General features: G+C 40.4%; 1 protein-coding gene across 1 annotated transcript in view; it reads left to right on the top strand.

Moving 5' to 3' along the window:
• The window catches only part of LOC110146773 (L-lactate dehydrogenase C chain), a 31,670-nt gene extending 22,356 nt beyond the window's left edge, over positions 1-9,314 (top strand). The window contains exons 7-8 of the mRNA XM_070457312.1: positions 3,151-3,274; positions 8,808-9,314. Coding sequence (XP_070313413.1) covers positions 3,151-3,274; positions 8,808-8,972 — 289 coding nt within the window. The 3' untranslated portion in view covers positions 8,973-9,314. The remainder of the gene's footprint in view (positions 1-3,150; positions 3,275-8,807) is intronic.
• Positions 9,315-14,302: the final 4,988 nt, after the last annotated feature.

Below are 14,302 nucleotides of genomic sequence, written 5' to 3'. Positions count from 1 at the left end.
AATATTAAGGGAAGAGGAAAAGGGTACTTACTTGCTCTTTACATTCCTTAGAGGCCACCTTAGTCAAAAGGGGAGAAGCCTGCAACAGTTGTGGGGAAATGAAACAGTAATGGCTTTGCCTTCTTTGTTTCCACCTCTGTTATCTCTGATATTTGAAGAAAAGAGTTCTTTTCACAGGCTGTGCACAAGTTGCTTTGGGTACATGTGAACAGCCGCTACTGTGCTAAGAGCTGAAATTAACCACAATTTAATATACAAGCCTTCCCTTGATAGTTTCAAGCTTGCAGAAGACTCCAGAGTTTCCCCAAAAGTTATATCAGACAGAGTCTGGCATTGCATTTATTGTCTATGTGGAGAGATAGATTCCTGGTGCTTCCTACTCTCCATCTTCCTAGAACCCTCCAGTACTTGAAGGTGGAAGTTGCTCAGTCATGTCCAACTCTTTGTGACCCTGTGGACTGTAGCCCTCCTGGCTCCTCTGTCCATGGAATTCTCCAGGCAACAATACTGGAGTAGGTAGTCATTCCCTTCTCCAGGGTATCTTCCCAACCCAGGGATCAAACCCAGGTCTCCCACACTGCAGGCAGAATCTTTAATATCTGAGCCACCTAGGTTTTTAAACTTAGACAACTGTTTTGTGAAAAAGCATACTCAAAAGTCATCTTTCCAGATACTCCTACCTTTTTGGAAAAGATTCATACCTACAGTTAACCCTTTACCTTGATAGCTTGTCATGACCTAGGTGGTTATCTTTGTGTTATATATTGCTCATAATTCTTATGACAAACATGTCCTAATATTTTATACATAGAAAAAAATAAGCTTTGTATACCTATAATCACCAGAATGTATAAGAGCAAATATGTAACCAAAATCCCTCACCAGATGGTTTTTATAATTCTTAATTAATTGGACTATCTTATTTTTCCCTTTTGTTTACCATCATTTGTACCTTATTAAAGTTTTGATAGCTGCATTTGTGTGTGTTCAGTTTCTCTGAACCAACCTTATTTCCTCTTCTGGTCAAACTATTCCCACATCAATTGGAAATTTCAGGTTAATATCCCAAAATATCTTTTCTCTGATGGTAATTAGTGGTATGTTTCATTTTCTTAAATTTTCTTAAGAGGACCTACAAACATTTGTTATACCATATAGCTTTGGATAAGAGATTAAATTAATGCCTACCAAATTAAACCTATGTTAATATTAACAGAATCATTTCACATTATTCTCAGCAAAAATGTCCGTTTCCCCCATCTATTATATATTTCCCATTATAGGGGCTATTGGGAGCTGTTTCCCAGTAAATGCAGGAATCTATCTGATCTGGCAGGACAACTATAACCCAGATACTAAGGAAGGTGTCTTAGCCAAGATTGGTTTCCAGATGTCATGGAGTAGCCGGTCTTTATAGGGATGTCACGTTGTTGGACTTTTGTCTGTCCAGTCCCTGATAATTGTACTACAGGGACTGTTAGTTTCTTTTTCATTTGAAACACTGTTGGTCTAAGGGAATAGCGATTAAGATCACATTTTCCACTGAAGTCCTGTGTGATTTGAATACCAAATACTGCAACACATTACAGATCAGTACTCATTCCAGTTAGTCCTTAACAATGCAGTGTCCAAAATTAAATTATTTACCACTTTTTCATTTAGCAGAGGATCTATAGTTATAAAGACTCCTCAGGATACTGCTAGTACTTTCCTTAAAAACAACTCAACTCTTAATAGCCTCTAATTTTTCAGTGCCTAACTAACAATTGCAGGGAAGTGACAACATGATTCAATAGGATGTCCTTCCAGTTTCTGAATGGAGCATTTACTTTACAATGTGGGTCAGTTTTTGTCTTAAAATACCTGCCTTAAAACGGCTTTTTCTTGATTCTCCCTTCTATATCAGCAGTTTTAATTTCATTAGGATGGTTAACAACAACTAAAGGATTATGTTCTTAGCCATTTTCTTCTCAACCCTCTTCTCCAGATTCCACTATTAAGATTTGTTCTCAGTTACCTAATGCATAGGTTTCTTCAACTCTAAACACCACCAGTCAGTCAGTCACTAGGCTAAACTTCCTTTCTTTTCTTTTTTTTTACTTACCCCACAGAGTCTTGGTTATATTGAGAGTCTGAAAGTTAATCTTAGTTTTGATACCAATCTTCATGGCCTCTAATAGTGCCCTGGTTTTGGATTGATAGTCAAATCACAGGACAGCACAATGAGTATAGTCCATGTTGAGCTGATCCATTTGCTACTGAGTGTGTTGTGTGCAGTCCTGGAGCCTTGAAACTGTGCCTAGGTGGTTGCAAGAACCCCTGATACAAATAATGATGCTGGACATTCTGCGTTTCTTGTCCTGGATCCTTTTCTCAAAAATATATAAAATCCGAGCTAAGTTAAAACTTCTTTGTCCTTTAAGTTTTACTGTCAGTCCAAACTCAAGATTGCTATTGGTGGCAATGCAAAAATAAAATACATATTATTACAGAAAATAAGAAAATTCATAAGCATAAAGAAGAGGTCACCTGTAAGCCTGTTACTCAAAAATAGTCACATAAGAATTTGCTAGATTGATATAATTCTAAAGTTCCTATAAAAATAAATTATGTTTTTTACAAGCCTGAGATAAGAAATTATATAATATTTAGGATTATGCTATTTTCCTTTGAAAAAATATCAAAACATTTCCCCATGCTTTAATGTATTATTGATTTAATAATATATCCTTAGGGAAAATATGTAACTTATAATTATATACAGCTTAAACTTACATTGACATCTTAACAATTTTATGTGGTCAGCAAGATATATATGCTAACTTTCAAGGTGATCAGATTCTATGTTTGGATATTTAAGCAAAAATACAAAAATTTGAAGCTAAGTTTCATTTCAAGTGTCATAAATGACCTAGTACTCTACCTTTATGGTAAACAAAAGGTAAATTACTACTTATGGTGAATAATGAAGTTTATGAGAATAACATAGAAATTTTTATTGCCTATTCAGAGATAATTTCAAGAAGAGATCTCTAAGAAAATTTTAAGAGTGTTATTGACATGTAGGTTGCTTTAGAATGGATGCTTGAAAAATATGTTCTCTCTGAATCAATTCTCATGAATTTGATTTTCTTATTTCCACAACTGTAGTGCCTATGAGATTATCAAGCTGAAGGGGTATACCTCTTGGGGTATTGGACTGTCTGTGACAGATCTGGTAAAATCAATTTTGAAAAATCTTAGGAGAGTGCATCCAGTTTCCACTATGGTGAAGGTAGGCTTAAATAGAATCTTCACTTATCATTCTTTTAATAACGCTGAGTCCTTACTATGTGCCAGGCATTACACAAAATGTTGAGAATATATTGGTGAACAAAATAGAGACTCTGACCTTACAGAGTTTAATGAAAGATAGCAACTTAATAAAACAGTTACAAAAGCAAATAATAACACATTTTATTAAGTGCCATGATGACAAGCTACGAAGTTCTAAACTATGAGTTGTAAAGAAAAGAATTTAACTGCTCTGGGGAGGGGGCATTCTTGGTACAGGCAGGCAAGATTTTCTAAGGAAGTAAAATGTGACCTAATCTGAATAATGAGTAGGAGTTAATTTGGAAGGCTGGACTAATATTCCAAGCAGAGGGAGGAACACATGTGAAGGGGACCTGAGGTAGATATAAAAAGAGGGCACTTGAGAATCTGGAAGGGAAAAAAGGTCAGTTATTGAAATGCACAGAGCAAAGGGAAAAAAGGGAGGTGTGTGATAAGGCTGGGGGAAGTAGGCAGGGTTGGGCCACTGAAAGTCTTATAAATCTTATTAAAGGGATTTGGGTCCTTACCATAAGAGCTATGGAAAGCCACCAAAGAGCTTAAGAAAGGGACTGGTTTTACAATCTTTGTTTTTGTTGTTAAAAAGATTCCTGGGGTTGTGATGGACAGAATAGATTTGAAGGGGACAAGAGTATAGGTGAGTAAACTTGGGAAAAGGCTGTGTATTACAGAAAAAAGTAGTAGTAGAGATGAAGAGATAGGGACAAATTTGAGATACATTGTATTTAAGAGGTAAAATTCATAGGTCTTGGTAATGGAGTGAGGTTGAAAATGAGGGAGACAAAGGTCATTGTTAGGTTTTTGTTTTGCACAGTTAAACGGTAGTATAATCCACTGAGGGAGGGCATATTCAAAGAGAATCAGATTTGAAGATCATGTTTGCAATTAGGGAGAAATTGAATTTGAGGTGCCTTTGTAATGTCTGAGAGAAAATAGGCAGTTGGGTACAAGCTTCTGGAATTCATAAAAGAGTTTTGGGTTGCAGTTATAAATGTGAGAGCATCATCAGCATGAAAACAGTAAGCCACAGAAGCCAACTCAAACTAGCTTAGGCAAAAGAAGATATTTTGACTCATGTAACTGAAATGCCAAGGAGGCCTGAACCACATGCTCAAATTGTATCATTAGAGCTATTTTTTTCTCTCCACAATCTTTGCTCATCTTTTGACTCTTGTTGGCGTTAATATCCTGTGGACATTTTTCATGGAGCAACAAAGATGGTTCCCATCAGCTGCATGCTTAGAGCCGATAGTATCAGTACCCTGCCTCTCCATTACCCATATTAATTTCTTGATAATTGGCCTTTTTGGGATCACTTGTCCATTCCCATGATACTTGTCAGTCGGGGAGAGGAAGTTACTGAAAGGAAAAAAGATGTTCTGTCAAAAAAAAGAGAAAGAGATACTTGACAGGCAAAGACAATAGATATCCCTTACACATATTAACTGAAATCATGAATTTCAATGAGCTTGCCTGAGGAGAGAGTATAAAGTGACAAGACAGATTGAGTCTTGAGGAATTTCAGTTTTGAAAGCTGAGTTTATAGTGTGAGTCCACGAGGTGACTAAGTGGTGGCCAGAGTTAAAAGAGAAACCAAGAGAACACAAAATCATGGTAACCAGGTGAAAGGAGGGTGCCTTAAAGATGAAGGATTGGTTTTCTGTTGTTGATTGATGTGAAGTCATGTAAAATGAGGGTTTGAAAATACCAGGAGGATAAAGTGACATATGTCATTGAAAGCCTTAGCAGGAGATGTTTAATAAAGTAATAGGAATGAAAAAGTCTAATTGGAGAACACCAGGGTCATCTTAACTTCAGCAGTATTGACTTTCAGACCAGGTAATTCTTCATTGTTGGGGATGACCTTTGTGTTGTGGTATGTTAGCAGAATCCCTGGCCAGTACATACCAATTTTGACAATCAAAAATGTCTCCAGACATTATCAAATGTCCCTTGAGAGGCAAAATCATTTCCACCTGACAGAACCTCTTAAGTAGCTGGGGAAGTTAAAGCCAGTGTGAAAGTCGTTCAGTCGTGTCCAACTCTTTGCGACCCCATAGACTGTAGCCCGCCAGGCTCCTCTGTCCATGAAATTCTCTAGGCAAGAATACTGGAATGGGTAGCCATTCCTTTCTTCAGGGGATCTTCCTGACCCAGGGACTGAACCCAGATCTCCTGCGCTGCAGGCAGGTTCTTTACCATCTGAGCTACTAGGGAAGCCCAAAAGCCAGTGTAAACAGCTCTTTTGAGGTAAGTGACTGTGAAAATAGAGCAGTAATTGGGGAGGAAAATCAAGGCAAGGCAAGTTTTTTTCTTTTAAAAGGTAAGATGTAAAGAAGATATTGGAGATAGAAATAACAAGCAGAGAGGGTTGGTTAATAAGCAGAGCATTTGTGAAGATATTAGCCCTAGGAAGGAGGAGGGACAGATACTTGTTTTAATAGGGGGTAACAAAGAAAACAGATAGTGAATCATAGATTTGTAAGTTTGGCATTGGAAGCATCTGATGATGTCTATCTTCTTAATGAAAGGAGACAAAATCATCTGCTGAAAGTCAAGGGAGATAGAGAAAAGTCAGATGTTTGAGAAGATTTGAAATTACTGTTGTAGATAATAAAAAATAGAAGTAAATAGAATCAAGGCAGAATTACTGTCAAGTGGACTCATTTGAAATTGATAAGCATTAATTTTAACATGTTAACAACTTTGTTATGTCATTTTCTCTAGGGATCTGAGTGCGGGAATGGAGAAATAGATAGCTGAAGTCATTGGGGTTTGGGTTTTATTTCAGGAGTATTAAAAGAGGGAGAGAGAGGAAGACAGAGATATAAATAGTTTTGGTTTCTACACATGTTAAAAATGAGTTTAACCTTCTACTAAAGGGTCACAGTCCAATTCAAGACCTTTGCCCTTACATGTTATATACATACAAATGAATAAATTACAAAAGAAAATTATTAATAAAGATTTAAGAAATATTTATAAAAGCTAAAAATTAAAATAGGCAAAGGGTCTTAGAGTATGGCAAAAGGGTTACAGAATGGACCCAAGAAATGAATCTTAAGTTGGAGAAGGTCTCGTGAACTAAAGAAAGAATACAAGAAATTGGAAAGAAAGGGAATTGGTTGATTTACCCACATGGACAATGACATCACCAAGGATAAGGGCAGAAGCTGAGAGGGAAGATTATTAGGTGTTAGAGTCTTTTATGAATAACATGGAATACTCAATAGGTTTGGAGATGGTGATTAGAAAGAAAGAGCTAAATAAGATGAGTCTCAAAAAATAGGGGGAATTTTTTTAAGAGGGCAAGGGATTAATAATTTGGAAGAGACAGTGAGGAGTATTCAGTGGATTTCACATACTGTTCCTGACTAAGCTATTACCTCTAGAGGGTTCCTGAAGAAGAGTTAGGTATCAAATGAAGGCTTCTCAAAAAGAGATTGAGTAATATGGGAATTTCTTAGTCATTACTGAACAAATCAATAGATGAGTTATATTTTGTAGGAAATACTTAAACATTTGACATTAAGAACAGAATCATTTGTATGCTGTTATTCTTTTTTCCCAGTTCATTTTTATTACTTCACATTTTCAGCAAATAAAGTTGGCAATAGAGTTTATTTAATATTACTATATTAACTTGATTTTTTGTCAATAAATAGAGAATTCTCTTTAAATAGCCATTTCCTCATTTCATGGCCAGTCTAGGAGAAAAGGAAGGAAATTTCAGTGCATCCAGAGGTCATATTGCCAGCCAGGCATGACGCTTAAAGGGAAAGAGGGTAGGCTGAGGGGCGGGCAGCAGGTCATGGTCAGCAAGCAGGGATAGGTCACGGTAGGGCCCTTGTTTCCAGTCCATCCAGCAGCCCCTAAGTGGGATGGACGTGCATTTCCGGTTCTAAGAAGCCCCTTCTAGTAGGAAGAGATACAGTGAAAGTAGAGGGAACAAAGTCCTGAATCACTAGCAGGGAAGGAGAGTGGCTTCTGCTCCAGCCACACTAGCCTTGTTCCTGATGCCACTCAACCAACCCCTGCAGCCCATGTTCAAGCTCCAAAAGGCATTGTGCTACACAGAGGTAGCCCCACAAGGACCAAGGACAGGAGAGGGGAGTGGGAGGAGGTAAGTGTCACTGGAGCTGGAATGTGACTGGGAAGGGAATGTGCGCTGATAGTCTGGTGGGTCAGTGGCCTTCCGTGGCCACTTCACCAGAGTGGAAGTGAATGTCAGTAGAGCCTGCGGGAACCCTGCCAGGAGAAGACATGTAACTAGTCTGAGGAAATCATGAGGTTGAGTATCAAGTGGCTACCAAAGTGAGGCAGTTGGACTGCAGTGGAGGTGATGGATAGGAAGTCCTTCTGTGGACCACTGGAATAAAACAGGACACTGAGCTCCTGAGGAGAGCCCCAGAGATGGTGAGAGGGAGACTTGGTTGAGTAGTGCCAGTGGACTGTGAACTATCAGGGGAAGCTGGGAGGCACCACTCCAGAGTCAAGGAGCCTTTCCCTTGCTCTGTGCTAGTTCCTGGCAACTTTACAGTCAGATCTGGAGGAAGAACAAGACTTGCCCATTGCCGCCTCCAACGCCACGTTCAACCCCAAGGGGTGAGGTAGGAAAATGCAATGGGTAGTGGGAGGCAGAGAGGTGTGAGAGATCTACTGAGTCTTCTTATCTTCCAGGGAGGAGGTGGAGGCTGGTGTGTGGTCATGTAGGCATTGTATGAGTTACCAGGTTGTAGCAGGCTCCGGCAGCTGCCTCTATGGCCTTGGCTTTAGCTCCAGGGTTGGAGCGAACATCAGGGTTGCTGATGGAAGGTTCCATGGCCCCAGGATAGGGTGGTGGCCATGGCTGCACCTATTCCCTGGCCCTGTCCATCATGGAAAGACATGGATAGAAGTCCAGTGCCAGCCAAGAGGGCAGGGGTGCCTTTCGTTAGTGACTGGCAGGGAAATTACATAAACCCTGCTGGGCGTGTGAGAGGACCTTGTAACCTTAGGCTCTACCTCTGAAAACTTGAGAAGCCACCTGTTAGCACCTGTTGTCCAAACTTAATGGTATCCCCTGGTGTAGAGATTATGCAGAGCAGAGCCTTTCTAGCTGCTTCCTACTTCACTGTTCTCTTATTTTACACCAAAAAATAAACACAGGCTGCTTGATCTCACAGGCTGCATAGTCCTTCATCAGACTGCATGACATCCTTTCCCTTAGACAGAAATAAGACAAAGGTTGGGGTAAGGTAGACAATGCCTTTCTTGGTTCCTTTGAAGTCCTCTGTAATGTTCTTCGTGTCATTAAACACAAGTTCATACATGGTCATTAGACATTAGGATGCTTTTGGTGGTGGTCTCTCCACTGCCCTCAGTGATTCTTCGTGAGTTCCATATTCTCTCTGTATATGCTAATTCTGAAGCTCTCTTGCATAGCAGCTTTTCCATATCATATTACTGAATAATAACCTAATTTTGCCTTTTAGGGCTCATATGGAATAAAAGAAGAAATCTTTCTCAGTATCCCTTGTGTCTTGGGACGAAATGGTGTCTCAGATGTTGTGAAAGTTAACTTGAATTCTGAGGAGGAGGCCCTTTTAAAGAAGAGTGCAAGCACACTTTGGAATGTCCAAAAAGACCTGAGATTTTAAAACTTTTTAATGTTCCATGTTTTTGAGAACAGAAGATAGTAGACTGTATGTTTTATATTTTGAAAGTATTCTCACCTGATCTCTAAAAAATAAAAAGAACATTGGACCTATGACATAACTCCACTCTCTCAAGACTAGAAAAAGGAAATGGTAAAGGAATTTCTCCCCTTTAGGAATCTCTTATAGCTCTATTCTAATAGGCTCAACCTGTACAAATGTAACTTATACTTCCAACTTATGTCATATATGTAAAAGTTGGCTTCGGGTTTATTAGAATATGTATAATAATCCATTTAATACAGACCTTATGATTCTTCTGATAAAACAATGGGATTTCTAGTATTGAAATTTCATCTTGTGCTTTCTTCCATTAGGGCATCAGCCTATTTACTTTATATTGCTTCAGTAACTTCATGCATTTACATATAATCATTACAATTAATATCATTGTATATAAGAAGGAAAATAGAAATAAAACTTTATGGCATAAAAAAATTAAGTATCTTCACTCTGCAAGTATTATACCAATTAATATAAACTCAAATAGTTGATTTGGTCCCACTGTTGAAATACCACACAGGGAGTTTAGACCAGGTTATTAATTTAGCAAACTACTACTCTGCTTGCTGTATTATGGTTATGAGGTCAGTATGACATGATTTCCACCTTCAAGTATCTCACAGTGAGTATTTAGGGTACCTCATCTAACTGCTTGGAGAAGGAAATGGCAGCCCACTCCAGCGTTCTTGCCTGGAGAATCCCATGGATGGAGGAGCCTGGGGGGCTACAGTCTGTGGGTCGCAGAGTCGGACACGGCTGAGCGATTAAACCACCACCACCATCTAACTGGTTATTGATGGATGCTTCAAACAGTCAATTGGTAGCTCCTTCTTGGTGTCCAGTGTTAGGAGTACATGTGCTTCATACAAAAATGTATATTTCCTTGATTTCCAAAAAGAATTTAAGGCAGCTATAGGAAATAGACAGTCAAACAAAAACTGATAAATTAGGGCCAAGGTAATTTATAAATTAGACTAGGACAGGGCCAGTGGGAAAACCAGAAAGCATATATACAGGCCCTGAGGACTTACATGGCTCTAGTGGAGGCAAACCCATTTGGTCAGAGAGTTATGGTTCACTCTCTTGTTATTCTTGCTATTTAATAGCTTTCAGTCATCTACTACTGAATATGGTTAGTTTGCCATTATTTTGTTCTCTTTCCTTTTTTTTCCATCTCTTCCCTTGAATGTACAAAATATGGTCATGAGTGAGAGTTTCATTACGATGGGGAGGAGGGGAGTCTGATGTGGCTTTTGTCTTTTTTTAAAGTTCCTCTTATATACCAAATTAAAACTTCATTTTAGGAAAACCTTGCAGAGATCAAAAAGGCTGCAATGTACTTTCTACAGGGAATATTCTAGGGAATAAAATTACTCTACATTGTGTATTCTCAACTGGACCATTATTGTCCCAAGGGGTGTAAATTGGTTCTTGGGTGGGAGGTTGGTGAAAAAAATCTTTGATATTGCAAAGGTTTGAATCGCCAAAGCTCAGTCCTACCAGACAAAAACCTCATTCTGTAATATTTAATTTGATGATGTGGGGACGGGTGAGGGAGCTGAACAATTAGGGATAATGTCTGAAAAAGCTTTTGAAGGAAAGATAATGAAAAAGTTGAGAAACACTGCTCTACATTTTGTAAAAGAATTTGTCAGATGTGTATTATGTTTAGGATTCATAAGTGACTTAGAAAACAGTCGAGTAGAATGTGGTGGGAGAAGTAAGGAATGAGAGGGGGATTTTATTAGATTCTACATTTAACGGACTTCATAAATAATGAGTTGTAGAAATGGTTATCAGTTGTGTCTATGGTTATCATTTAACACTGCCCTGATCAAAGTCTTAGCTTTGCATCTCATTTAAAAAATCTCTTGCATAGAGGGTTGAAAATTTTTTTCTACTCCACTTCAGCTCATATTTGTGGGTGGTAAAAAGTAGCCCTGAGATTCTCCCACAGCCCTGGTGAAAAATTCCCAGTGAAAAAGTGAAAGTGACAACAGTCTCTCAGTTGTGACCCTTTGTGACCCCACGGACTGCAGCCCGCCAGGCTCCTCTGTCCATGGGATTCTCCAGGCAAGGATACTGGAGTGGGTAGCCATTCCATTCCCCAGGGGGACTTTCTGAATCAAGAATCAAAAAGCCCTTATCCTATATATTTAGACAGGGTTTGTTAAAAATAAATTTACCTGGGCTCCCATGTAGATGGATTCTGGGCGAGGAGTAATCTGTCTGATGGCTGAGGCCTTTTAGTTCAGCGTGCCTGCTTCACCCTGTGCGCTTGCCCAGTGAGCTTCTGAAACCCGCCAGCCAGAAACAGCAACCTGCAGCGGGCGCGCAGGTGACGGGCAGCTGGCGCGCTGCCTCAGAGCTGAGTGTCTCAGCGCCTGCTCCAGTTGTCCTCGGCCCCGTGAGGTGTGCACGGGCTGGGCGCCGCCTCACGCAGCCTCAGTAGCCAGCGGCTGTCTTCCTTAGAGCTTCAGCCAGCTTCCTCCATCTTCCTGGTCCTCTTGCATGGGCAGCCTGAGTTGGGCTGCGGGAGGGAGTCTTGCGCACCTGTGGGAGGCTGTGGGAGTGAATTTCTGTTTCCTGGCGTTGCCTCCGTGTTCCCTGCGGGCTGTTGGTGTGTCTGCCACTCATCTCTGCATCTATCTGAAGGTGGGCCGAGGTACCGTGCCCCTGGACCTTCTGGCCTGGGGCCTGTGGACTCCCCATAGGTGCTGGGCTCCAGCCTGGAGCTAAGAGCTGGGGAGGGCAAATGGGAGGAAGCGCTTTCCCAGTGGTAAGTCTCATTTTTGGTGGAGCAGCCCCTTTTCCTTCCTTCACTCCCTCTTAACTCCTCTTTACTGCACCTTTTCCCTCCTCCTCCACTTGGTTTGTCTTCTGGATCATTCCCTAAGTGTCTGCAGCACCTCCTTCCCCACTAGCGCCCAGGAGTTCTGTATATGGCCCCTCTCACTACAGACCAATTCCAAATCAGAAGAGGCTTTGCAGTTTTTCCTCAGGATGGCCACCATCAAGTGTGAACTTCAGAAGAGGAAGAGCTTCGCTATAGGAAGTGGATTGGTTGCCACGGCCTGTGCAGTCAGCATCTTACTAAAAGTCAGTTGTATACCGTTCTCAACAAGTCAGTTGCAATTTTTTTCTTAAGAAGAAAAAAATTAAGCTTAGGGGATCATCTATAAGCTAATACGTGATAGTAGAAATTAGCTATGCCAGAGAGCCATTTGAGTATGTTGCCTTTAAAGAGAAAGTCTTTTCACCTGCCTGTGCAGCCTTGCTCCGTGGCTGCTTCCTAGCACAGTCAGCTGCAGCCCCAGGAAAGCAGCTGTTGTTCAAGAGCAGTCAGTTGCTTGCTGCTTCAGCTCTGGATAAGTTTGTCAGGTGCTTGGACACATTCAAGAAGCAGGTAGGTATATGGCATTTTCAGAAGTGGTAAGGTCCTCAAGTGAGTTAATTACATCAGGAAAATAACTCAATTTTTGACAGATATGAACAAACCAGAAGACTCTTCATGCACTTTATTCTTAAAGTGAATACATGCCGAAAATTTTCTTTTATCACTTAACAAGCCTAACCTTGACTCAAGCAGTGAAGCCTGTAAACATAATAAGTGAAAAATAAAAAACAGTGTCATTTATAGCCTGTCAATCTCTTACTGTCTTCCAGCAAAAATAAACAGCCTGGTGGAGAATTGTTATCCTCACACTTGCAAATGATGGAGGCTGTTTTTGTTAAGGCTGTCCAACACAATTATGGACATACAGTCCAAAGAATGAAGTCACCTCCTTATCTTGTTAATTAATTGTTCTCTTTTGAAGATCTATTGTGTTGACTAATTGAACAATAATTCAAGTAGAGTATCCCAGAAAAACCACTTGAGCTCCCTCTTTGGAATCTGGCTGGTGGCTCTGAGATTACCAAAGGCCCTGACTTGCCCTGATTTGTGTCCTCTTTCAGAGGACGTGTTCCTTCCCAGTGGGCTGGAAACAACCTGGGGTTGTATTTTTTTGGCCAGGGCCTTTAGAACAGTAGTGTTCCAATGAAGTACTGGATACTTATTTATGTAAGAATGAGGTGTTTAAAAAAAAAATATATATATATATATATATGTTTCAATGCTATTCTCTCAGATCATCCCACCCTTGCCTTCTCCCATAGAGTCCAAAAGTCTGTTCTATACATCTGTGTCTCTTTTTCTGTCTTGCATATAGGGTTATTGTTACCATCTTTCTAAATTCCATATATATGCATTAGTATACTATATTGGTGTTTATCTTTCTGGCTTGCTTCACTCTGTATAATGGGCTCCAGTTTCATCCATCTCATTAGAACTGATTCAAATTTATTCTTTTTAATGGCTGAGTAATATTCCATTGTGTATATGTACCACAGCTTTCTTATCCATTCATCTGCTGATGGACATCTAGGTTGCTTCCATGCCAGTCCAGGTTGGATGCATGAGACAAGTGCTCAGGGCTGGTGCACTGGGATGACCTAGAGGGATGGGATGGGGAGGGAGGTGGGAAGGGGGTTCAGGATGGGGAACACATGTAAATCCATAACTGATTCATGTCAATGTATGGCAAAAACCACTATGATATTGTAAAGTAATTAGCCTTCAACTAATAAAAAATAAATGAAAAAAAATAACAGTAATATCCTTTCAGAAATTTCGAACTACTTTGTAATTACATGACTTAACCTAGTGATAAAAGCAGTTATTAAAAGTCTGCCTCCCCTCCCCCTTCTCCAGATAAGTTATGTGCTCTGAGCTCTGGCGGGTCAGACGGTAAAGAATCCATGGCAATGCAGGAGACCTGGGTTCGATCCCTGGGTTGGGAAGGTCCCCTTGAGAAGGGAAAGGCTACCCACTCCAGTAATCTGGCCTGGAGAATTCCATGGACAGAGGAGCCTGTCAGGCTACAGTCCATGGAGTTGCAGAGTTGGACAGGACTAAGCAACTTTTTTTCATTCATTCCGTGACGTTGGGTTAAGCAGACTCCTCACGTGGAGGCAAGTCCACTGCATGTGGTTGTGCAGGTTGTGTCTAGTTCAAGAGGTGAGTGGGGGCCTATCCAGCCCCTGTTGGCTTACCCCAGAGGAACAGGTGCTGTTTGCTAATTGTTCCATCCGGGGGGGGGGGGGGGGGGGCTGCTTTTTCTAGTTCTTATGATGGTATCCTCTGTGTTAGAAACATTTCTATGTGAGAGCATGTTGATATTTCACTTTCAATCATGTAGTAATAGTATGAGGCACCCCTCTGCTTGACC

Source organism: Odocoileus virginianus, chromosome 28 (genome assembly GCF_023699985.2).
Source record: "Odocoileus virginianus isolate 20LAN1187 ecotype Illinois chromosome 28, Ovbor_1.2, whole genome shotgun sequence".
Classification (NCBI taxonomy): domain Eukaryota; kingdom Metazoa; phylum Chordata; class Mammalia; order Artiodactyla; family Cervidae; genus Odocoileus; species Odocoileus virginianus.
This window is presented reverse-complemented; position numbering and strand designations above follow the sequence as displayed.